The sequence below is a fragment of the Gopherus evgoodei genome, chromosome 2 (genome assembly GCF_007399415.2).
Source record: "Gopherus evgoodei ecotype Sinaloan lineage chromosome 2, rGopEvg1_v1.p, whole genome shotgun sequence".
In the NCBI taxonomy this organism is placed as follows: Eukaryota; Metazoa; Chordata; order Testudines; family Testudinidae; genus Gopherus; species Gopherus evgoodei.
In genome coordinates this window covers 16699671-16727012 of record NC_044323.1, presented here as the reverse complement: position 1 = coordinate 16727012, position 27342 = coordinate 16699671, and the positions used below count along the sequence as shown (strand labels likewise).

General features: G+C 41.3%; 1 protein-coding gene across 7 annotated transcripts in view; it reads right to left on the bottom strand.

Moving 5' to 3' along the window:
• DPP6 (dipeptidyl peptidase like 6) overlaps nt 1–27342 on the bottom strand; it is an 863093-nt gene that overhangs the window by 409210 nt on the left and 426541 nt on the right. Inside the window, exon 1 of one of the 7 annotated variants that reach the window (XM_030550077.1) lies at nt 5548–5969. The exons of the other annotated variants lie outside the window; for them this stretch is intronic. Within the exon in view, the coding sequence (XP_030405937.1) occupies nt 5548–5604 (57 nt within the window). The 5' untranslated portion in view covers nt 5605–5969. Of the gene's footprint in view, nt 1–5547; nt 5970–27342 lie in introns of those variants that run through there. 7 annotated transcript variants of the gene reach the window in all.

The following is a 27342-nucleotide window of genomic DNA, read 5'->3' as shown; positions in this document are numbered from 1 at the left end:
AATTTCCACCACATGTATCTGACAAAGTGGGTATTCACCCATGAAAGCTCATGCTCCAGAGTGTCTGTTAGTCTATAAGGTGCCACAGGATTCTTTGCTGCTTTTACAGATCCAGACTAACACGGCTACCCCTCTGATACTTGACACCACCTTTTAGTGGCCTGTTCTCCATACAGCAACTTAGCAGCTTGAAAAAACTGCCAGAGTTTGATGCAATTTCATGTTCTTGAATACAGTGTTCTCAGGAGTCCTATTACAGCAATTTAATCTCTTGTGAAATAGATCAGATACCATTAATGGAATGAAGCACAAATGTTCACTGTGACTTCCTGGAGAAAATCGTTTTTTGGATCTCCAGTATGATACGTGGTTTATAGAATAGTTATCAAATGAGAAAATTACCCTCATGTCAACAGTTTTCTCTTTAAAAAAAGAGTGTGCATTTAACACACACTTTTCACTAAAAAAAATCCAGCTTTGTTTTTGGTCTAAGTCAGTGTCAGTTGCATCCTTGCTCCTCTTTTCCTACTCTTGAATGTCAGCATTCAAAGAAGGACACTCCTGTCTGCCTTCGGCATAACTAGTATAAGCAGAGCCAAGACATCCTGTAGAGTTGGCTAGAAAGACTGGTATGCACATGTGCGGATTCACCTATGGGAAAGAACAGCTTCCAGCTCCAGCCAACACTCTGTAGAAGCACTGCTATCCCAGGCAGCTGAGATGATGGGATGAACTAGCTCATTTCCTGGGTGCTATAGCCCTACCTGGCCCACCCCAGACTACTCCTAGCCACCTGTGGAAGTCGGGTAGCAGATAGATAGTTTGTGCCACCATGTTCCTCAATTTTATTCCAGGCGGATGTTGTGCTTCCAGAGCCCTGCATCACGGATTCTGATAGCAATGAGAAGGCAGAACCTGGGTAGTGAATCAGAACTTTCCCGTAAGAAACATTTAGGCCCCAATCCATTCCCCTTGAAACCAACTGGAGAACTCCCATAAGACACAGCAACACCAAAGTGATGGGCCCAATAGACAGGAGAGAATACTCTTCACAATCTCTATTACAAAGTGATGTGAACAAGATAGACTGTGCCTGATTCTCAGATATGCTAGGGCCTTTTCACACCACTCTGGCAATGTAGAGCAGTCTAACACTCCTTAAGGCCACTTTATATTGCCAGGGTGGAATGAGGAGGCTTCAGAGTAATTGAGACTTGGATTTATTGTATCCCCTTCAGTACAGGGTTATACATATTGTATAGCCCAGCATATGCAGCACACATCAGTGAGGACTTGTGGGACCAGCCATCAGGTTGGCAGAGCCTGGAGCAATTTAAAGAAGCATCACTCGGAATACCAAACCTTTCAAATGTTTCAGTTCAGGGAATATATTTGGGGTGGGAACCCCTGCTACAGCTGTAAAATAGGCTTACCCAGATCCCCTCCAAGCAGCCATCCTGGCAGGAGATGGGGCCCTGTCACATGACCAGAAATACCCCTTCTGGAGCCACCCACATTATGCCTGGTGCCCCTTGGTAGTCTTTGAGCAAACTTGCAAAAGTAGAGGCAGACTTTAGCACACTGTACAAGTCACTATTAATGTACTTCTTTGACAACACACTACAGTTTTGCCTGTGAAGTACAATGTGCAGTGGTAGATTGGGAGTATTAAACATTAATCTTTCCTTTCTTCCACTCCTCACAGAGCTTACATTAGGTTTCCTGAATTAACTACCCCACACCCCTTTACAAATTCCTATCATTTGAAATTAGAATGGCACATTTGAAAATAAATTTAAAAAAATTATTAACTTAATGACTATTAGAGAGAGCTATTCTATCGATCTGACTTCCTTTCATTTCCTTGTGGGAATATATTTCAATCCAAAGCAGCCCTCCTCTTTCTTGCCTTTTTATCTAACATTTGGTCAGCTTATGTGACAACACACTAGGCATAAATGGTCATTGTTAACTCAAGCTTGTCTAGGAAACGTCTATGTGTCAGAGCAAAATCCGTCTCCCACTGCAGTCAATGGCAAAACTCTCATTAACTACAATGGAAGCAGGATCAGCCTCTTAATCAATTTTGCATGTTCAAGTATGAAGCTAACCCAGCAACCTTTTAAATTATAGGCTTTTTGTTTTCAAAAGTGAAGGACTGTTCTCTCGTTGTCTCTCTTTATTCCTGTCATACATGACTTTTAAAATGTCCAAACATCTCCTTTTACCATTATGCTGAGTACAAATTTTTTATGAAAACTGGTCGAATTATTTTTATGTTGGAATAGAGAACTATGTACATTCCCATGCCTATCATATCACAAAATGCCATGTAACGGTAGCAGAAAATAAGACTAAACCATTTATAAAATACAGTTTGGTACATGCAACAAGCAACCTTTTTTAGGCTACCATTAAAGTCACTGAGCCAAATCCTCAGCTAATGTAAGTCACTGTAGTTCCACTGACTTCAATGGAGTTATGCTGATTTCCACTAGCCAAGGATCCTCATATTTCTTCATCTACACTTGTTTAAATCTTTAACATGCAAAAATAGCTTTAAGAACTCATTCACATGTCCCGCTAGCAATCCCCAAAGGCACAGGCAAAGCTTTGGTATCTGCTCTGGGCCTGAACCAGAGTCCACTGAGGTCTTTCCACTGACTTCAATGGGCTCTGGATGAAGTTCTGTGACAACATGCACAGTCACTAGTATGCAGGGCTCTCCAACCATTTGGGGGGAAATCAGTATTGTGGGAGAGGTAACTAAGCATAAATAGAAAACTACATCCAACTCCCACCTTGGTAAAGCCATCACAAACTGTGGTGTTTAGATAACATCAAAAAATCACTTGAGGGCATCTTTCCTTTACTTAGGAGGTTTAATGTTATAAGTTGGTAAAATATACAGCACGCAAGGAGGTAGAAGGTCTATTAACATTCTGGAGAATGTAAGGAAAATGAAGGTAAATTAGGTGGGCAACCAAAAAAAAACCCTCAAAATAAACATTTTTAATTAACAAGGTAGAGGGTGTTCATTCATTTCTTCAGGCTGCTGAATCTCTGCATAGTACATCTTCAGTCCTGAGCAATTCTATATTTCATAGTTCAAGAGCAATCAGACCTTCATCTCAATGCCACCTCATTTTCCTTACAGGCATACAAATCACTATAAAGGTTAAGATTTAAGTGTACAACCTTTGCTTGTATTTTTCTGAAGGAAAAAAAAATTCTCCATCCCCTCCTGCAGTATCATTTATTGGCCATTTTCTGTTTAGCTTAGTAGCATACAGAAAGAAAATATACCTCCGCCAACAGTGCAACTTGAATGCCTCCTGATCAAGAGGATGTCACAATGAGGAATGCAGAAAAGAAACAGTCACAATCTTATGTGACAGTAGCAGCTGCTTCTATAGAACATTCAGTCCTCTACACAGTCAGAGTAGCAATTTCACCTTTGGTTTTATCCCAGGCAAAATCTTCAGCTTGATCAGTTTCAAGCAAGAGAAGAATAGTGATTTTGAACAGCCACAAACGAATATCCAGTGGGAAATGTTTGGTGAACTCTGTACTACTTTACAGTTATGAACTACTTACTTAAGTCTGATGGGGTCCAGTTCCTCATTTGGCGTAAATGAGTGCAACTGAAGTCAATGGTGCTGCTCCCATTTACAGCAACTTAGGATCTGGCCCAGGGTGTCAAGTCATTTTATGCAGTGGGAAAACAAAACAACAATTCTATAGCAGCTGGCAAACTTTTGTATTGATTCAAAGATTAATATCCACTGATATTTATATATGCCTGATATTTCTATGTCATATTCACATTAGGGCTTTGCTGAGGCAATGCCCGCTTTGGGAATTATTAAATGTACCATATGGATTGAATTGCTACTTAATTCCATAACTGATTGGAAACAATCAAGAACCTTTGCATCATGCAAAAAGGTGGACACACATGCTGTGCATTAAAAATGGGGAAAGGTCACAAAGGGACAAGTCAATAACAAAATGGCATTAGGAAGGTAACAATACTTACAAACAAAAGCAGGACTCTTTTACAAAAGGCAACTGATTTACACTTTCTGAACCGACAGAGCCTAACTAATATCAACACTTTTACTAAGCTCGGGGAGAAGAATCCCTATAGCTGCTTTTGTTCACAAGAAGCAGTTTTTATTTTCCTTCCTCCTGGACATACAGCTTTGTTCATTTTTATCTGCAGCAAGCAATGACAATTGGTATGTCCCAAAACAAACAATGAAAAGAGAGCGTGTGTGCTGTAGGTGACAGGTTTAGCTAAAGGCAGCCTCTCTGCTCTCAGGATCAAAGTTGTTTTCTTCACATTTTAACAGAACAGCTGATAAAGCTCTGGCCATTAGTAAAATGTCACCCTGAAAATAAATATCAGATTGTGCTACCTTTGGAGGCAGGACACCCAATGAAATTTCAACCTCTCCCTTCCCCACCTATCTTTAAAATGTAACATCAGGGGAAATGTTTGGTGCTTTCAATGTATTGAGCTAGGAAGAAACTATTTTAAGAATTAATTTGTGTCCCAAGAGATTTAAATTATCCTCTTGTGCTATCCTAACCAATGATTAAAGCTGTGAACTTCCAATCTTTTAAGGAGACAAAGAAAATACAAGAATTCAAGATTCATCTTTATTTCCCTGTAGACTGTGACAATATGTAGAGGAAAGCAGGGTTGTGGAGAGAACGGAACTGCTGCTATGCTGCCATATAAAAAATCTCTGAAATCTTTGCCGTCCTTAGCTGTATCTCAGCCTGACTTCCCCTTATGTCACCACTTCTTATCTTGCATATCACTTAGGGCTAATGATGTGGCTCCTGCTTTTCTGACAGAGAAAGTTTCCCCCTTGCCTAAAAGCACAGAATGAAGATGAGCAGAGACACATATTCAAAAACCTGGCAGAGACAATGGAACAGAAAGGAAATTAAATCTTTGACTGTGCTTGTATATAAAAACACACACACCTGCAAAGAGAAACACATAGCTATAGCAAATCAAATTCAGATGTGGGGAAAGCAGCTGCTATTTCCATTTAAGTCAATGGGAGTTATGCCTACTTTATACTATGGCTACATCTGGCAAATACATACTAGATACACACATGCATCTGAAGCAATTGAAATCTACTTTTGCAATTTTGTGCCCAACTACAAAGTAGTTGTAAAAAGCCTAGGAAGTTCCACATGCAAAGCTTGGATTACTACAAGGGACCCCTATCCCACCCCACTGTACCAAACATCACCCCCACACAGCAGATAGAGGAAGATACAGAGCTAAACGCTCTTCACCTATACATTATTGATTACTGTTAAACATAACAAAAAAAGCCCCAAACAAGTGAACCACACACCTGCTCCACAGTGCTTTCCTCCCTCCGCTAACTAGTGACTCAAGTGGCAATTTTAGTAACAGCCAACAAAGAGAACAACAAAAACAAAAACCATACAGGAAATTGATAGCTATATAATTCAAATCTATAGTAATTTCCAGTTGAGGAACATAAACAGCATTACCTGTTCTTGTTGTTGGGCTTGTTTTCCTGATGCATTTTGTTCCTTGGCTGTAGTCATGCTCACCTATTTGTGCCCACTGCAGTGGTAAACAGGGTTTTACAGTGTGTGAGTGTGTGTGTGTTTTCAGGGACACACACAAAAGCTGAAGAGATAAGGATGTGTAACTAGTCCATCACTTAATCACTAGCTGAGAGACAGAGAGAAATTCTCTCCTCCCCCACAAAAATATAAAATAAAAATGTAAAGCAATAAATCTCAGTCTCTCTCTCTCCCTCCCTGTCCCTCTAAAATAAAATCAGGAAAAGAAAGATGCTGTGGGGGCTTCTTCAATTAGCAACAGCCTCTGCAATCATCACAGAAACAATGATAACTGCTTGGCAACCAGCAACTGGCAGCTCAGAGCTGGAAGACAGCGATGTGGTCCTCACTCCCCCACCTCTACACACAGTCAGCGCTGGAGCTGCGCATGCACCAGCTGGTGTTGTAGCAGAATATGCCTCCCTCTGAGAATGTAGCTCAGCAGCCACTTGCATTCCCAGCATTTGGGATAAAGGATCTAGGGGTGCAAATGTTGAAGGGATACAGGGCATGCCACATAAACTGCCCTCATCTCCCCACCCCTCATGTTTTCCTCCGTCCAGAGCAGGCAGATTCTGATGAAAGTGGCATACTCCACAGAAACTGCTGTCCCCTCCATATCTGCTTACATGGAAGTGCCCCCATCTCCCACCTGTTTGCACCCCCTATCTATAAGGGAAATGTATCCCAAAGGGTTACAATCACTCCACAGACATTGAACCCCCACTCCAAAGCAGAAGAGGCAAATCACAGAGACTATAACAGATCTTTTTGGGGCAAATTCCAACAGATATCATGCATGCATCAGAAATTGCTCTGCACTCAGCTCTTTGCCTCACTGGCTAGAGACCAGCACTTTGAGAAGGGTATAGTATACTTCTCTGCTCCTGCCCCAACACAGACACCTGCTGTCTTCACATTTTTTGGTTATTGTTGCTGTCTTACGCTAATTTCCAGCTGTGTCTGTAGGTCAGCTTACACATAGCACTTGCTTTAACTCAGAGGTAGGCAACCTATGGCACGTGTGCCAAAGGCAGCACGCAAGCTCATTTTCAGCGGCACTCACAGTGCCCGGGTCCTGGCCACCAGTCTGGGGGACTCTGCATTTTAATTTAATTTTAAATGAAGTTTCTTAATCATTTTAAAAACCTTATTTACTTTACATACAACAATAGTTTAGTTATATATTATAGACTTATAGAAACAGAGCTTCTAAAAACATTAAAATGACTGGCATGCAAAACCTTAAATCAGAGTGAATAAATGAAGACTCGGCACAGCACTTCTGAAAGGTTGCCGACCCCTGGTCTAGCTGCTTTGCTCCCTGAGGATTCCTCTGGAATAAAGGGAATCGCTAGGGCTGCATGGAACTAGCCCTCAACAGGAGCATTCCTGGGAGAAAGGGGACATATGGTTGGCTGCTATATATGGCAAACCACAACTCTTGAATGGCCCCTTTGGGGTCACAGGCAGTTGGGAATAATTTAGAGCAGCTCTGAGGATGCTCTAAATTATGCTGGGCACAGAGCCAGCATCCAACCAGCTCCAATACTGGACAGATATGAAGGTGCCATAAAGCCACATTTCCCACCATTCCTCTGCCAGCTGAACCACAGCCCTGAATTGGATTCTACATTGTAGTTCAGAATGTGATTACACTTTGTTCTAGCATTGTGGAAAAGTTACACACCCCTCCTCAAGGTCCAGTGCTAGGCCCCCTGCTGAATCTGCAGATTGCTGTCCAAGAAAGTGGAATATCAGAGTATTTCTTGAGCAGGCAGGTGACCAATGTCCAATTTTTATTTCAGGAATTCATCACTTAGTGTCAAAGTCATCATGGGCACAACTCAGCTGAAGTTGATGGAGATGAGCCTCTTAGACCATAGTGAATTTGATCCTAAATGCACAGATGGGACAAAATCAGGCTAATTTTTCCTAAGAGTCTCTCCACTAATTCACCAAAGACCTTCTAAGCATTTCTCCATTACCACCAGCAAACTGAACTTCAGAGTAACTAGGACATGAAGTAAGTGTGAAACACAGGAGAGCTTGTAAGAAACAGATTATTATTGCCTGTCCCTACTCACCTGAGGCTTGCAGTGGCTAATTCTTAAAGAAAACTGAAAGTACAAGCCTGCTAATAAGAGGTTCACATTTAATTCTAACAGAGTTGGGCCAAACCTGGACCCAGGGTGATCAGGAATCTCATGCGGTTCCAGGGACTCTTTGCATTCTGTTCCCTGTATTCACTGCAGATCTCACACGCAGATAATTAACTTCAGTGGCAGTATTCACAGCTAACCAGAATAGGATATCTTGGACTCTGTTCTCACACTTCTCAGTAGCCATATGTGCATTATGGATCATGCTTAGCATTTCTGATCTCATGCTGTGTGATATTGTAACACAAAATCTTTTCATCACAATCCCATCATATGGACCAATATCAGTTCTATGGTCCCAATAGGTTGTTTGGGTTTTGGTTTTTGGTTTGTTTGTTTTTTTTCCCCATCTACCCAACTAAAATTATACTCCAGGTCTTGTATACTTTTGGTGATTTTGTGTTTCATGCCTGACCAGGTCTATTTTTCCTTCAGATATGCATAGCACTTGAGTCATGTTTACTTCCAACTTTCCCTCTTTACAGGAGTACTTGAAATACATTTTGCTTTTATTTTTCTTTGCGATTTGTGCCTAGAAAAACAAGCTTCTGCAAAACTGGTTGCTTTTATTGCATGCATGATGCCACACACTTTGTGCTGGAGTGTGTTGTGATGTGTATTGTGACACTTACTGCAAACAAACATGGTTTGAACTGTTTGTTTACCCTTTTCTTCTGCCTCCATCCCTTGGCATGCATTTTTCAATTTACATATTCTTTAACTGTTAATATTTTAAATTTAAGCACAGTTTTCGCCAGCTTTGCAGATATCCAACCTCACTTGCAATGTTAAGCTAATTTCTTCCAATAAGCTTGGCCTCAGATACACAACATGTTCATTGTCCAAATAAGTCCATTAGTTAACTATCCAAATTCACACTCAGCTTTGCTATCCAGGTCCATAACTTCATGTTGTGTGCTCTCACCTGGCAGCCAGCTTCTTGTGTTTTTTGCTGGTGACATTTTTACTTGGATCCCAGCACTCCACTGGAATGTACTGTAGATGTCCATTGCCTCTTGAAATGCCACACTTAGACGCATGGAGGATTTCATCTTCTCAGATTTCTGTGCAATACCACTTTCTTCTAGGAAAATACAGAAGCAGCAAAGCAACCATATTCTCCAGTTCTCTGACAAGTTCCCTCCCAAACAGAGGGATTCAGATAGCCAAACAGGTTGTTTCAGAAGGAACTGTTATGAGAACAGGCAATGGCCATGTGCACCAAAAGCCATTGCTATTCAGAAACAGTACTGACTGACGCAGGCAGAATAATCCTCATGCACGGGTGATGTTCAGGCTTTCTATCTTGACCAAGCTAGCTTAGAGACCAGACTTCATTGTTTGACCTGAGTCGCTAGTTACAAAAGGTTAAATAAACTCCTGTAACTTAACAAAAGTCTTTTCTCTGCAGAGTCCAGTGGCTGTTGACACATAGGAGCTTACACCAACTGTACCAGTTAGAGTGGTGGGGGAAAGAGCTGACAGAAAAAGATGTTGGTGGGGTCCTTGTAACCCTGCCAGACCAAGTTGGAAGTTAGCCTAATTCAGGGATGGCAATTGCCCAGCACTGTTAAGAAATTATGAACCAAGTGAGTACCAGCATTTTAGCTCCCTCTTGGTGCAGTGTTGATCTTTTCAACGGACACGTTTCCTGTCTGACAAAAACTACTTCAGTACCAAAGGAAGATAACATTACAGGGGTCAATAAGAGGGAGACGACTGAAGGCTTAAAAAGACTAGAACTGCCATGACTCCCAGTGAATCTCTTAATTGCTCAAGAAGAGTAGCTATGTCAAGGTGGTGAGTGTGTTCTGGAAGGAACAGTGACCCTTTTTACTATTTCCCACCTAAATGAATTCCTAAAGGAATCTGTTTACAAAAGGCTATCTCCTGACCCTTCCCTCCATATCTGTGGAAGTCCCTACCCACCACACAAGGTGGAGGTAGGACAGATGTCAGTGCAGGGCATCCATACCCCTTGCACATTAGAGCACTGTGTATGCATTATTTTTTGCTTGGTTGGCCATATAGAAAAACCATAAAACATTTGTGGGGAGTGGATCAACCTGAAATCAAATTTTTCAGTGAACTATGAAGTAAAAAAAAAGTGTTTGGGGTCAAACCAAACACCTCAAATGAAATATTTTGTTTTTTTCCCCTAAACCTTGAGACTTCTTTTATTTTAAAATTAAGAGTGAAAAATTTTGAAACAGAGTCATTTAGAATAAAAAATAGAAACATTTTGTTGTGAAAATGTCAAAATGAAACATTTGGAATTTTCAGAATTTGTACTTTTTAAGATTTTTTTTTTTACTGTAACTGTTCGATACAGATCCATGAGCTGTCTCGGTCAACCTGAATCCATCATTTGAGAATAAATAGATTCAGGTGAAAAATGTTGCCCCACTGTACTGTATGCTCCCGCTCCAAGGCCACCTCTTACATACTGCGAACCCACCTGCCCCACATGTAAGCAAGAGGGCATGGCCCAAATGAGGCCACTGGAGCCCGCAGTCGATTGGGAGGTAAACAATGGAGGCTGAGCAGCATCAGAGGTATTTGTCTGGCTTTTCTTTTTTATTATTTTTTAAGCTTTTTCTTCATCCTGCGGCAATAGCAGCTGCATGATAACCCTTCTGCCCCCAGGCCACACAGGACCCAGACCGGGCCAAATCCATCTGCTCATCTGTCATCAATACACTGAGAAGGATGAAGTCTATGGCATTGCACTGGTGGAACTAAATGCAGTATAGTGAAGAGCACCTGCAAGCCCACTGAGTCCAAGCCATTAGTCCTGAGGATTCTATCATTCACATCTTTGTCAGAAGTCCTGAGCGTCACACTTAATGTAGTCTGCTTTTGTGCAAACCAAGCCCTCTGTATTTCCTCTCTGATATTAATCAGTAACAATCACTGTTGTTTTGCCTGGTCTCCTCTCACTTCAGGAGTGTTACATGACATAAGGGAGCACTTGGTCTGGCAATCTGCGGCAGTGTATGAGCAAATGTACAACCCCCTTCTTCCCGAGCTTGCTCACATGCAGGTTGTAAAGAAAAGACCCTCCTAGCGAAGGTTTTAGAACGTGGTGCTGTGGACCTAAGAAGTGTTAGCAAGGTAAATAAGAGAACCAGCAAGAAACAACCTGTGAGTGGTCGAGTCCACAGAGGGGCGGGGAGAGGAGCTTGTCAAATGATTTAGCCAGTGGAATTTCTATTTTGTGCATGTGTTAATGTTATTAATGTGGAAGGAGACTGATTAAACTTGGATCAAAACAGACCCATAGGAGGCAGAGGGGAAGGCGTTCAATATGCATGTCGCTGCTTTCCAGAGAGGAGACAGGAGAGCAGGACACAAGGTTGGCAGGTTTTGCAGAAGCAGCAGCAGCAGCAAGCTGCTGGGAGCTCCCAGTGGCTCTGCTCCATAGCTGAGCTATCTGCTCAGTCAAAATGTGCTCTGGGCCCCCAAAGTTCAGCAACCATGGCCTGCTGGAGAGGGAGCTCCGCTCATTCTCCAGGCCTGACAGAGAAGGGCCGCAGCCACCTCACTCCTCCCTGATCACAGCTCTCCTGCAGAGGAGGGAGCTTAACTTACCCCCAAGTGCCAGGTGGACTGGGCTCGATTGCCAAGTGCAGGAAAACAAGTCAGCTAGATTTGTGCATGGCAGCCCGTTAGCAAGACTCATGTCTAAATGTGTTCCCCCCTTCAGCTTCTTCTGGCAGTGTAATGTACGGTTTCCCTACACAAGCTCACAAAGTACGTTTGGAGAAGTCTGCACACCCTCAGTAGCAAAAAGGGCACATTGTGGCATGACGCTGCACTTTGTAGCCTTCCTTTGCTTGCTGGTGAGTGGATGTTAGAAGACTCATCGCTGTGCCCAGATATATACAGCACGGGCTCCACACCTATGAAAATCAAAGGACTACCAGCACACAGAGAATCAGATCCCAGAACTCCAGGCCATGATTATATAATTTAGAGCTTGGTACTCCTTCCAGTAAAGACCCTCTTTAAAAGGATTTCTGTCTGTGGGGAACAGAGTACTTTGGCTGTTTATTCTTTTAGCTTTTTATTTGTTCTCTGGACTTCCTTCAGATGGGGAGAATTTGTTTCAGAAAGTGCACATTGCGCCCTGCCCCTCTCCATGAACGTGCTGACCTCACCGAGAGGGATATTACAGTAATGGCCTCAGTCACAATGGAGAACCTGAAACACTTAACGATGAGCTTAGTGGACACACATCTCTACTCCTATGAAGGGCAGCAGAAGCACTTATAGGCATTACCTCCCTCCCACCTTCCACACTACTTGCCACCTATCTATCTTACTGCCAGTGGAACAGCTAACACACATATAACCTTGCTCACAAACGAACACCCATCTCTTAAGAAGAATTGATAGTTTTTAAAGGACCTGCTGCATCACAAAAGATATTTTGTTGGAAAGGAAAAAGAGTGCCATCATTCAATAATGTGAACAAACAAGCTTTATCTTGCAACAGTCTTGCCCTTGGTATCCATCTCCTGGTGTCTCTGTAAGGCCCTGATCCTGCAAAAAGATACCTCTGGGGATGCCTACACACCATGGACTCTCACAAACTTCAGTGGGACTCTGTATGGGCACAGGGCCCGCCCACGCAGATTGCTCTCCAAAGATCGAGTGTGTTAGAGACATTAACAGTTCAAAGATGAAGTTACAGATGAAAATACAAAAGGCTTCTATTATCCATGACCTGTCCATGAACTGCCTTAGGAAGAAACCTATTTAATGCAATATTTTCGGTCAATAGCTTCAGCTAGTTTAACGGATGTCAGTTAATTGTGTATTTAGATAAATATCTGTTGCTACAGAGGCCACACTTAAAGTGTTTCTACTGTTTTTACTAGTTTGAGAAAGCCTTCCATTCCTATATGTCAAATGGATGATACTGAACTGCCTCCATCCACATCCTGGTGGGTGTGGCCAGAGCAATCCCAGGCCTGTAGAATGACCCGAAGGGGCTCTTATTGTTGACACAATTTAGAAGTTGCTCTAAGCTGTGCTCCCAGAATTGAGAGGGTGGGTGTGGAAAGATAATGTAACATCACTATAATAGGTTTACTTGCTGAATAATAAAGCAAGGTTTATTTGCTGCCCACGAGATGTTTCTGGGTGCTGTACAGAATTCCAGACAGGCTGTGTTCTTGGTAAGCAAAGGAGACAATGCTGGGACTCAAGCTGTGAAGAAGCCTGCTTGTTTGTCTGTAACTTGTATCACTTTTGTGTAATAAATGTCTCCTGTCTAAAGTGGACTATGACTCCATGAATCATGATAGCCATCTCTGCCCCACACCCATTTGGATAATGTGTGCAGCTTGGCTGTGAGAATCTGGTCCTTGTAAATAAAGATTAATCATATGTGCTAATACGCAGGATACACCATTTAAAGGGATTATGTTTTATAAAAAAGTTTCTCATGATTATTTACGGGGTTGTTCCTTGAATCACTGAATACTTTTCACTATCTCAGTATAATTCCAAAGGTACATGCACATGATCATCATAGTCACTTGGCATTTTATTACTGCTGCTTATAATATGGATTTTACTACCATTTTCCCCTCCTCCTCTGTCCCTACTGGAGTGACCTTGGCAGCTGTAATGCAGCAGATGCCTAGTTCTAGCTATTTATCTGTAGAAGAGAGAGTTCTGAGGTCCCAATGTCAGCGCCAGCTGTGAAATAGGGTCCTCATGGCCTGGCTTGCCCTTCTGCTCCCTCAATCTTATAAATCAGTCTTCATTGAGGAAAAAAATCCTCCCTGTTTATTTCTGCATAGGTTCTGAGCTAATTCCTTGTTGCTTGAGTGGGATTTTTGCTTCTAGTTTGGAGATTTATTTACTAACAATTTTAAATTTATTATTGAAATGTGAGATCCATAAAATGACCACTCAAGATCCATAAAATGACCACCATCCAAGTATACACAGCACAAAATGTAAGCTCTCCATTAATGAAAGGAAGAGAGAAGTAAAAACCCCACTATACTCAAAAACAGAGAATCCACATCTCTTAAGCAGCTGCAAACATATTAGGTTTGACTATGTAGTCCCCTTTAATGCTTGGAAAGGGGAGAGCTTCATCTTCATTTTATCTATAACTGTACAGATTTATAGGCTGAATAAATTATCTGCATGTAAGATAATGAGTGGTTTTAATGTAAATGTTATGAAAGATCTTATGTAAGCACATAGCATTGCCTCAGAGATCTTGTACATAAAAGACACAGCTGGAGTGAGTGGCTATTTAAGCATTTGTTTTATGAAGTATGCTTTTCATTGCAATGATTGTTGCTTTTCATTTATGTTATATTGGCCTTAAAAACAAGAAAGAGGGTAAAAATACTTGACTTCACAATAAGATTTCTGTGGTTTCAGTGAAGCAACCCATGCAATACAATGATACAAGATAGGTAATTAAAGGTACACTGTAGGTCTAATATACAATCCTGCCCTAAAAGTGACATATTTAGCCGCAGCTCATACCACCTCATCCTGTGAGGCTGCACAAAAAGCAGATATGGGCTAGGTCAGATTTGATCCTGAAACATGCTGAATGCCTTCCATTTCTATAAAAAGAACAAGAGTACTTGTGGCACATAGAGACTAACAAATTTATTTCAGCATAAGCTTTCGTGGCTACAGCTCACTTCTTCGGATGCATAGAATGGAACACCCAGACAGGAGTTCCATTCTATGCATCTGAAGAAGTGAGCTGTAGCTCACGAAAGCTTATGCTCAAATAAATTTGTTAGTCTCTCAGGTGCCACAAGTACTCCTGGCTTTTTTGGGGATACAGACTAACACGGCTGCTACTCTGAAACCTTCCATTTCTACTGAAGTCAATAGGAGCTGAGGGCACTCACCACCTCCAGGGAGAGGTTCAGCACCCAGTAGGATCAAGGTGACAAATCTCACAAGCTCAGCAGAGAGCTCAGGCCAGATCTGAAGTGGCTGAGATCTCTCCCTCAGGTGCTAGAGGAAGTGATGTGATGCAGGAGGTGACACTCTTTCCTGTAGGTCACTTCTGAACCAATGCCTCAGCACTGGATGAGATGTACAGCTTCAGAAATGACACCTGCTTGTCAAAGATTTCACTTAATACCAGAGGTACAGGGGTGTCGCTCTTGGTGCCCTGGTTAAAGGTCCTTGAATACTGTCAATCTAAAAGCCCACTTAAGTTTAACGGCATGTGGCATTCTTCCACACTTCCTGCCCTGAACTATCATTGTGGGCTGTGATGGCTGCAGCCATTTGGAGATCCGGCAGGATTCAAAGGTGTTACGTGTAAACATATGTTATTACATTTTTGGTACCATTCATCTGATCCCCTGACTGCATTCCCCCCAATGCAGCATTTTCAAGTGCACAAACAGCAAACACACTGCAGGAGACTCACTTTCTCTCTGTTCACAGGCACACAAAAGCCCACATTGCTTCTCCCTGCTGTGTCTCCCTGCTCTCCTCCCTCTCCCCGCTTTTTTTTTTTTTTTTGAGAGAGAGAGACCACAGAAATATCAACTAAAAAGCACTAAGTACTTTATACAGCTGTGTACTCTCAACATAAACTGCTGCTATTGCACTTAAATGTCTGGCCTTTTCAGAATATATCGTAAAAGCATATGATGGCTGTAGCATGTTCCCGGTGTTTTTAATGCCCTCTGGTGGAAATGCTAGTTATAGAACAAGAAAGGCCTACCCAGAATCCTTAACAGGAAGCTGGGTGTGTCTATGTTTGAAGAGTGGGGAAAGATGAAGGATGTTTGCTTGTTACTGGCAAAGCCTCAAGATTTCACTCACTTCTTACAATGGAATCAGTCAATAAGCCGCTTTCCGTAAATTTTCAAAATGGCCTACTGATTCTGGGTGCCCAGCATGACACATCTGGTGCTGAGTGGTTTCAGAAAATGATATAGCGCCAATTTCCACTGTCACTGCTGGGATCCGGCATGAAACCAAATTCACTCCCCTGCAACCGGCTGATAACATGTAGAAAGCAGATGCTTTACCACATGCCATGCAAAGTTTTACTATGTATAATTCCTGAATACACTGACCAATACCAATAGCTGCATAAAGTGGTGTGAGAAAGGGCCAAATCCCACAGTTCTTATTAGTTTTACTTTATTCACTCCTAATTCAGATGAACTCGCTCTGGGCTAAATCATGGGTGAAATATTTGCCCCTGTGCAGAGGGCCAGCATGAGCCCTGCATACAACATAAACCTAATTTCACAGATATAAGTGGGGCATAGGCTGTTTACAAATCCTCTGTGTCAGGTGAATTCCACCTCCAGTAAAGTACTAAACATCTAAAACATCCAATGACTTCAGTGGGCACTGAATGTGCACAGCAGTATCATACCAGAAAATCATTGGGGAGCACTGCTTAAAAAAAGATGGCTCAATCTGGCTCAGGCACTGGCCCACTGGAGTTCACCCGCATAAGGACCTCAGAGTGTGGTCCATATGTATGTTTGTGTTAATATGAATAAAAATTCACTGCAGCATTTCTGAAACACTGAAAACGGGCCTGTCTGCTATGACATATTTAATAGGATTGTCCCTCCATGTAACTCTGATTTGACAACTAGTACACATCCATGCTATACTACTCACAAATGAGTTTGTATGCAGTAAAAGCTCTCTGATCATACTATTATTCTGTACATTCTGCCACATTGTAAGAGCAGCAAGGAAGAAATAATGGTTCAATCATTGTTTCAAGGTAGTTTATGACAGAATAAAATGAGCACGTCTCTGAAATGCACCTGATGCAAGGCACTTTTCATTTTTATAAAATAGCACGAGGATGAAAGTTTCAGATGCTTTGGGGACTGACAGGAAGTTCTACAGTATCCTAATCTGTCTCATATGTAACATATAAATATGCAAGAATGTGCCAAGTCCTTAGAAATGAGCATTCCACTGGAAGCCAAGGAAGTATGAAACTCCAGCTTTCCTAAAAGCAACTAGAACCAATATATTCAGTCTTCAGTGATTCAGGAGCCAAATTAGCAATGAACATTACCCAAAGTAGCCACAACAGTGTGAATTCATTGTTTCATTTACTCTATATAGTTATATAAATTCTCACAGCAAAAATCACTGACCAAGTATTCTACAATTGGCTAATAACATGGTAATAGCATCCTGATTGGCTAATAACTTGGATTGGTTAATAATTAAACGACACAGTCTTTTAATATCATGTGCTGCGAAGAGCTGCAGGAAACACATTCAAGAGCCATTTGTGGCTTCTGAGTCTCAGTCTGAGTATCACTGAACTAGAACATGCTAAAAGGCCACCAGCAGAATCACAGGGACAACCAATGCACACAGTATTACAATATAACAATATGGGGCAAACATGCACAAGAGTTTGGCTTTTAGAGCTCACTAGCACAGCTTGTGGAATGTCTGCTTGGGGAACTATGGAAGAACAGATGGAGTGGGGGAGGAGGAGGAGGAATATCCAATTTTAGAGTTGCTGTCAAGTACAGGAGTCAATACCAGAACAGTATTTGAATCATCACGAGCTTGAGTCAGCCTGCTTTGTATACGTTTTTTGGAAGGTCCAAGGTTTATGCCTAGCTCCACATCATGTGTTAGTGTCCACATGTGGAAATATTTGCAGTTGTAATGGGATTGTGTTGGGAAAGCTTGTAAGGATTTGCCTTTATTCACACCCTGACACGAGAAAAAACAAGCTGCAAAGCACACACTGCATTCTCCTGCAGAACAGGTGTGATACTGCAGGGACAGGATTTTATCATACTCCCAAATACCTTTATCATTTTATTTCAAATATTACACAGAGATGGGTCTTCTGGTGATATTTCCTAAAGATAGACATTGTGCATATTGTTTAGACAGGGAACGGGACCTTTCTCTTTGCTCTGTTCCTCTCCTCATCCCAGCCCAATGATTTTTACGGGTCAAAACTTGTATTGCGTATGCAATGGTCTGAAACTTGATTTAGAGGAGTGACTGTTCCTGGTGTCCTGTAGAATAAAACATTTTGTGAATGAAGCTATTGGAGATTGGAATGTTGGGAAAGGAAGCTGACCCATGATGATATCTTGTTTTACAAAGCAGTGCAGTGAATTAAATAGTTGGTGAACCACTGACTTACCTCAAACTGCATTTTTGTATTAAGTGTCAAGATGGTTTTAAAAATGCTAATGACACCCCAGAAAGGCTAAAATGAGGAGAAAGAATTGAAGGAAGTGGACACATTCCTTTTTACCAGTGAATATAATCCTAGCAAGGAAAGGAAGTTGTGGCAAAAAGGTTAGAAGTCAAGCACCAGGGAATCATGTCCAAATTATACCCTGGGCATTTGTCTCATGGCTATGATACTTCCTGAAGTTGGAAAGAGGTCCTCCTTCCACAAAGGCAAGATCATTGAAGTCAATTGGAAAACTCCCAGTGACTTCAATGGAGCAGAATAAGGCCTGCTTAAGAGTTAACTCAACAGACAAGATTTCAAAGCTAGGTGGTTTTATTTTCAACGAGGTTCCCCCTCCCCTACTAGGTGTATGTGCTTGCTCTTTGAAAGGACCTGCGTTACACAAACCTCAGACAGGCCTTTTGCAGTCCTAATGGGATATGTTTTTCTTCAGTGTGATTTCATATAGGATGGTATCAGAGGTAGAATTACACAGCTTAATATTTGTGTTTAAGGTATGTGTTTTACATGTTATGTACTTACCAAGGAAGATTACTGGTTTAGCTTTGTGGTTAGTGATATATGGTAAATACACAGCATTAATAACAAGCATGTCTATGTAAAATTACATTTCATGTAAAGTTTGTTTTCCTACACACTGGGCCATTCAGATGAAATGACTTACAATAAAAATGAATTCTTCTGTACCTCTTTACTAAATAAATTAGTATATCACATCATTCACTATAGATATATTCTTTATCAATCATCATTATAATAGGATGCTGAATAGCTTCTTATAAAGCTTCTGTTCTCCATTTGATGTGACTCTGAGTCACTGAAGCTATGAAGCTAACAGGAGTTAATCACAGATCACAATGGGAGAGCAGACCCCTAAAATACATTTAGACTTCTGCTGAGCCCAAGTCTGCGTACTTTTATGGCACAATGCAAGACCCATCTCTTCTCTGAGAATTTGCCTGACTGAAGGTACACTGTTAGTAAATTGATGTTTCTAGAAAATCAGTTTCTTTTTAGAGATGTAGAAACTATGTTTTCCTTTCAAACTTTGTACTGTAGATAAGAATTGAGATTTTATCATTAGGAACATCTGATTAATTAAAAGGCTAATAAGTAAACAAACATATTGTATCTAGCCAGACAGAGTACTATGGGCCTTGTTCTCATTACACTAAGGCCACTTTACACAGCTTTGTGTGATATAAAGAGGCCTTTATGTAAATGAGAATCTGGCCCTGTGTATCCAAAATGATCAGAAAAAGGCATTGATTCAGAAAATTTCTACTGTGTATTGAAGTTAGTGTTAGAAATCTATGTATTAGCCAAAATTCTGGACTGAAGCTAAAGCATGAACAGATGAACTCATTCTGTTATTTATTATTTGTATTGTGTTCACACCTACGAACGCCAGCCATGGACCACGAACCCACTTTGCAAGGTGTTACACAAACCAGGGCCAGCTCCAGGCACCAGCCCAGCAAGCAGCTGCTTGGGGCGGCCAACGGTGAGGGGCGGCATGTCCGGGTCTTCGATGGCAATTCGGTGGCAGGTCCCTCACTCCCTCTCGGATCGCGGCTTTTTTTATTTTCCTTTCTTTTTGCTGCTTGGGGTGGCAAAAACCCTGGAGCTGGCCCTGACACAAACAGAACCAAAAGATGACCCATGCCCCAGAGATCTTACAATCCAAATAAGAATATTACTGCTGTCATCAGTACAACATTGAGCTCTGTCTCAGGGACATTTTTTTTTTACTAATACCAAGCTGTGTGATTAAATCTTCCAGGATAGAAGATTTTCTCCCCCCCCCCAGCTTGCTTCTGAGGCATCCTACAGCTGAAACACCCTTCCTGAGTAAGTCTCCTATGTGTTATCTCTCTCCTCCTTTCAGACTCATCTTTAAAACATATGAATACCTGGTATCAAAAACCAACTAAAAGTCCCTAAAATAAAATCACATCACTACCCAACAGATTCGGCTTCTGTTGCATCCCATGTGCCATCCTTTGTCTGTAAGTTGTCTATGTAGGGCTTGACACAAAGACAATTGAAGTCAGTAGCATGGCTCCCATTTACTTCAGCAGGCATTGGCTGTAGGCCCCGAGACTGTAAACTCTTTAGGGATAAAGCCCTAGTCTTCACCCTGGCCTGTAGAGGGCCTAGCATGCTGGTACCATGGAAATAATAGCTACATCACAAGTTAATGTTAGGGGGCATTTCAAAGTGAAGCTTTATTTTTAGCAGTAAAAGTGCAGAACTTGTCTAGAGAGCCATTCATGAAGAACATCTGATCCACACAAATAGGGGCATGTCAGTACATTTTCATTTCAGAAATCCATTATGACTAATTGTGCACTATTTAAATTGCTCTGCCCCTAATACAATATTATTTTGATGTGCCATCCCACTTAATGTACTCTAGGAACACTATTCAAGCCAGTATCAATTACATTTTTCAATAAGCTGATGCTCTGGTTTAAACACAAATGAAAACATTCTTCCTTTGAGAAATTCAGTTTTTCACATTTGCATTTATTCCAACTGAACCTTTTTGTGTTTTATTCAGTTAAGGACCACTGAATATTACCTTGATTCAGGAAATGTTAAATGACAAACGTTGATTCAACATAACTTTGTCTGAGTCCAGAACCATTACCAACAATGTTATCATGCTGTGTAAAACTGGATTACAGCTCTAAAATAATCGTCTAATTTAATAACAATGATTAAAAGCGTCTTCCAACTGTACTCTTTGGCCATTGCACTAAACTATGCCTCTTTAAGTCATTATGTGGTGTAGAAGTACATCAGAAATTGAGGATACTCCATATTAACCCACAACTTTCTACATCCACAATACAAGCTTCTGAGAAACTTGAATTTCACAAGATAATTCACGTATTCCTGACATTTTCTACTTTTGACTTTTTTTGGTCTGTAAAAGCATACTGACGGTCACATCAGGGCCAGGTGACTAGCAATAGTCACGGGGGTTCAGATTTTCCCTTGTTCTCTGCAGCAGTGAGATTCCCTAATGGCAAAGTGGAATTTACCAGCCTAAGCTCATAGGTACTCAGGAAATAATTCAAATGGCCCTCCCCTTAAAATCACTCCTTTCCAAAAGCCACATTCAGGGGGAAAATTGTCAATTATTGCTTTGTGCCATAATGTACATTTTCAGGTGGCAGTAGTTTAACATAATGTAATTCCACATAGCTGATATGACTTGAGCAGACCAGTGGTGTCAGCTTGAAAAGGTAAAGAGGTTTTAAAAGGGCACCACCAATTCTGATTAGATCTTTAACACAGCTCTTTTAAAATGTCACTTTTTCCTTACAGATCGGGATTCTTTCCAGAAGTCTTCTTTTGTAATTATTTTTATTATTAGCATCCATTTCCAAGTCACCATTCAACTCAGAAGAACACCTTTCAGAATTGAGAAGCCCTGCCTAAGGTAACTGCTTCAGCAACTGTAGCCAATGTTGGAGTGACACTGAGCAGCTGCTCAACAGCACACATCAACATCTGACCACAGTTTTGGCTAGCAAGTGAAGAACACCATAGCCTAGAGTTTCTCAACCTTTCCAGGTTTGTGACCCCATACTCAAAGTCAAAAATGTTCACAACCTTCTTACATTTACTATAATGATAGGAGTAAAACCATGTATCACTGATAAGCCTGTATAATTTGTGTGTGTGTGTTCGTTCCATGAGCTTGACAGAGAATACATGGCCTTGAAGGATAAGGCTGTGCAGAAAATGGCGGGGGGGGGGGGAGTTTTTCTTTGCTTTGGATTTTAATAAAATGTGCAACACTTTGCAACCCCACTGATTGCCTTGTGCAACTTCCCTGCCCCCCCAGGGATTCACAACCCACAGCTTGAGAAACACTGCCACAGCCAATTTAAACAACAGAGGAAAATGTGACAAGCAGAAAATAATTACTCACAGTGGAATTTAAACAGGCTGTACACTATAACAACCCCCCCTCCCATACTGGTAATAAGTGCTATGGGAGCTTTAATTACTACGATTATTATTTGTAACAATACTAAGCACTTGCATAGCAAATTTTATTGATGCATCGCAATGTGCTTTATAAAGGAGGGTCGCAGCATAGTCCCCATTGTTCTGGTGGGTAAGCGATACTATGACCATTTTGGGGGGCATGGGTAGGGAGATGGAGCACAAAAATTAAATGTCTTGTCCAACATCTCAAATCAAGTTATTTATTAACATAACAACAGAAATGGGCATGACACTTAACAGATGACAAAGACATGTTCCCTGCCCCTCAAAGCTCCCAGTCTACAGGTCAGATCCTGCCTGGCCCATATGCCAGGGTGCAGAGTGCAGTGGGAGTAAGGACCCTCCCTCATTGCTTGTGGGAACTGTGAAAGGACCAGGCTGAATACCAGTCTGAAGGGTCGAGGGAGCACATAGACTATTCACTCCCTTTAGGGTACAGAACACTCCAAAGGGATCAGGGAAGAGAAGGCAGGTCCACGGCTTCACCTTCCCCATATGCAGGCCAGGGGAGCAGGGACTATGGGTAGCAATGTGCATGCCACTCCCATGCACTAAGGAACGCTAGCACAATGCCTTCCAGGGCACTTACTGAGACAGTGCATCTTCCAAACAGCAGTGTCTTTCCATCATGCGGGGCATTGGTTCCATCAGTAGTGACTTAAAGAAGAACACCACTTCCTACTGAATCACAGCTCCATCCTCGGCTTTCCTTGCAGGTGCCAGTGCAGCCAAACCTGATGAGTGTTACAATTTTTAGTCTTTTCCTTAAAGCCTCAGCTCCTGGAGTCATGTGATTATGTGACAAACTCAGATTTCATTTAAAAACATATGTTTCTAGCCTTCATGGCTTTGGAGAGAAGTTTGAAAGCATTACCTCCAAAGGCTCAAACCGTACTGCCTTGAAAGAATTGTGATTCTTAATGATTTGAAATGCCCTGGCTCATTATTTTGTAACTCTTGTGGCTGGCAATCTTGCAGTCTCCCATCCAAGTACTGACCATGCTTAGTTTCTATGAGCTGAGGACATCACAGCCCAAAGTAGTATGGACACATTACCACTTCATGTAACAGAACTATTTAAAATAGTAATACACTCACACATTTCCAATGCAACATGCACGCAAAGCAACACCCGTGTACAGCTTTGTTTTATTGCTGTGACACTCACAAAGTAAGACCTCCCTTTTCTTTGTTGTTTTTTTTTCCTCAAATCAAAATGAACAAGACATAAAAGATTTTAAATAGGCTCCTTTCTATTAATAGGAAAAAACATGTAAAAAAGGAACAGAACATAATTTAATCTACTGTAATAAAATTAAACATTTCTCCCTACAGAGTGTAGAAGGCCCTCTGGCCAAAATAATGAAGTTATGCTCATTTTCAATAAGAAGAATATTTTACAATGTAAAGGCTTATTTAGTTAGTTAGTTAGTTCTGCTAATACTATCTATGACATAGTAGTCCTGAATAGTACGAGGGTGTCAATCTGCCAAGTGTTTTCATGCAATTTCCTGAGTTGGAGCCCATGCAAGGATACCTGCTGGGTGAAGACATCCTGAGCAACTCATATAGTTCTACCAAAACGTAAGACAATAGAAATTGCCATATTGAATTAAATCAATGGTCTATCTAGTCTAATGTGCTGTCTCTGGCAGCAGACAGCACTAGCTTCAGAGAATGATGCAAGAGACCCTGTAATAGGAAGTTATGGGGAGCATGGATCAGTATTTACATCACACTCCCTGTCAATACCCGGTCCAAGCCAGAGAAACTAATGATCCAACCAGAGGACTAAATTCAGTGATGAATCCTGGTCATGTGCCACTTGAGGCACGTTGTGTGTACACTAAGAAGAAAATGGAAAACGGCTTCAGGACATCCCCAGGAAGGAGGATTTATACCCCTTCTAAAACTCTACTTTATTTTTCTAATTTTATAGTTATAACCCTAGATGTTCTTGTTATCTAGGTAACACGGATTCCCAGACTGGATCCTGTCCAGCACCATATGTTTTAGAAACAGGTGTAAGAGTCTCCACCACCACACACACACCCATGCACCAAAAAAACCTTTGATCAGTTCTCATCCTGGTCTCTGATAGATATTGATTTAAACCCTGAAGCATGAAGTTTACTATCTCTTCCAAAATGTGTTCCAATTAACTATAGCAACTCTGGATAGTCTTACTATCCATGTAAGTGTCATTCTCTTTCTGGAGCTTGCTAAATTCTAGGTCAATATCTTCCTGTAGCCATAAGTTCCACAGTCTAATGATGTGTTATGTCAAAATATATTTCCTTTTATTGAATTTTCTGCCTTTAATTTAAAGGACTGTCCCCTTGTTCTTGAGTTATGAAAGAAGGACAAGCTCCTGATCTGCCTTCTCTAAACCAGTCCTTATTTTACATTATTTTATTATCCCAAACTTTTCAATCATCCTTCGCATGAGAGTATTCCAAAGCCCCTAATTAGTCTTGCCCAAATCCCCCCTAATTCTGCAATATCTTTTTTCAGATGGGGTGACCACTACTGCATAGTATTCCAGATGCTGCTGCACACAGATTTACATGACGACATAAAATTCTACATCTCCTTTTATCTGCATTTTGTCCCTTCCTTTTCTGAATCTTGATAAGCTCTCAGCCTCAATGATATTTTATGACAATGAGTTCCACAGGCATATTTTAACACAGTGAATTACTATTGTCAATTATCAACTGTTTTCTACTATTTGTAGCAAAACTCAAGGTCATCTTACTCCACTACAAAGGCATGTCATTACCACTATTTACATGCTGGGACAGCTGAATCATAAACAAATTAGCAACAGTTCAGCTATGAAGATTGTTCTGGAATACAAGACTATCCCAGTGCCTGCTCCTCAAAGATGCTGAAAACCTACAACTTCTATTTGGGGTTATAAGTAAAAGCACACCATGGAGAACTGCAGAGAGAACCACAACAAAGGCAAGCCAGAAAATACAAGGACTTTCCTACATCAAGGGGCAGATTCCACTGCATTAAGATCTGACTACAGCCTTCTGCTGTCTTCTGTAGAGTTGAAGCTTTCATTTGAAAGATATATTTGGTAGCTTGTTCCATTGTGAAGAATGCTTTCAAAATTTCCATTCAGGAAATTTCCCCCCAGCTACAAAGCAGATGTGAATTATGCACCTCACCCCAATCCAAATTCACCTTTATCACTTCAGGCCCCCAGTCCTCTGCAGAGCCCCACTGACATCAGCCTGCAGAGGAGCAATTGTAGGGCCAGGGCTATACCTCATTTAAATGTGGACATTATTAAACAACACTAATAGTAATCTCAGAAACACACAGTCAGAGGTTATGTACCATTATCAAATATTGTTTCTCTTTGGGTGGCCATCTTCCCTCCATGGTGGGCCCTTCTTCTGCTTACTCTTCTCTTGCTGTACAGGGTGGAAGGACATGGAGGTTTTCTCTCTCCCATTCATCCTTAGAACATGTCCTGTTTATTTCATAACCTTTCCTTCTCCACAGTGAGTTCAATGGAAGGTGGGATCCCTTTTTTAGGAGCTGCTAAATTTGGCAAAGGAGATCTGGTGGAGTCAGGAGAGCTGCATTCATAGACTCAGCATGCACCTTTGCCATGTCTCATCTTTTCCAGCCCTGGGAGTGAAAAAGTCCAGTTCTGCGCTCAAGTTTTCTATTCTAATACAGTTAGACAGAGACCAACCGTGAAGGTCAGAAGAGACCGCTATGACTACCTAGTCAGACCCCTCCTGCATATCACAGGCCTTGGAACAACAGTGATTCCTACACTGTGCCATTTGATACAAACAACAGGACCACAGAGATCTGAGCAAGGATGTGATGACCTTCACAATGTGAAACTAATTAATCAAATGGCAATTCTTTTAATTTGCCTAGTACTCTAATGTTTAGGACCCATTCACAGCAGCTACTCAGGTGCAATGTAATATAGCAGACGTGGGTGAGAAGGGAAGGAGGAGAATCCTTGCCAAATACAGGATGACCTATAATTTGACCAGTTTTTACTTATCTCTTCTGCAGTTTCACAAATAGGTCTCTGTATAGCAACTTCTCTCTTCCTTAACCCTAATCCACAATCTCCTACTTTAAGCCAATTATTGCAACATCACTTTATCAGTACCGCCATTTTCCTTTCACAGCACATTATAACACAGAAAGGACTGAGGAGAACTTTACTTCGCAAGTAGCCCCAATGTCTCAAGGTGACAGAATCAGAGCCTTAACTTTTACTCAACTCCTCTCTTTTGTTAAATCACCAACTGTAACTCAATTCTTCCATTCACGCCAGGGAGGTCTAACCTGTCCTCCCTTAACTCTACCCTCTAAATCTTGAATCATTGTCACTGGCTTCTGCTACACTTCTTCAGTAACTTTGTTAGAATACAATATTCCAAATGTAACCTCATTAGTTCCGTTGATAGTGCCAGAATAATCTTGGCTGCTTTACATCAAACATATACATTAAAAAAAAAACCTCAAAAAATAATGCCAAACATTTTCCAGATATCATGTGTGTGTTATATCCATGATCATCCCCAGATCACTCTGGTTCATATTCCATATCATGCTCACAATTGACTGTATTTCCTAATACTGTATTATTTTTATCCTCTAGCCAGAACACTGTCACACCAGAAGCTCAACATGCTATTAGGCCTACCAATTTAAATCCTCGATTTCTATACTTAGTAACATCAAAGGAAAGCAGAACATCACACAGGATGCGGTTAAGAGAGATTGTCTCCTTTACTTTTTTAGTGCTAGTGGATACTTGCTCAGGAAGGATTATTTATGCAAATGGTTTCAACCATTCTATCTTACCGCCATTTCATTTCTTTGATGCATCAAATTTAGCAGTATTTGAAATATCATTAACACACAGGGGATCGATTTTCAGCCTAGTTCACACTGCTGAGCTACCCAGAATGAGCTGCTCAATCGAGGCTATTGTGGCAAAATGGTGGATGTAGATAGCATAGCCCCAATCGCCCCCTAGCTACTATGCCTGGCTTGCACACTCCTTGCATAGCCCATCACAAGTCCCGCCCATTTGTGCAGCTGAACAGCACATCAGCATCTGCAGAGAAGAGCACAATTTGGCCCTTTTCTCCATGATATGGAATGCTATGTCAAATCACTGGAGCTTTGTGTAAGAAATGCAGGATCAGACCCTTAAAAAACAAGTCTAATACTAGAGGACAGCATCCAATGTCTGTTCACGCTCCTGCTGTCTCTTTACCCTCAACTATGTTACCGACAGGGACGGCTTCA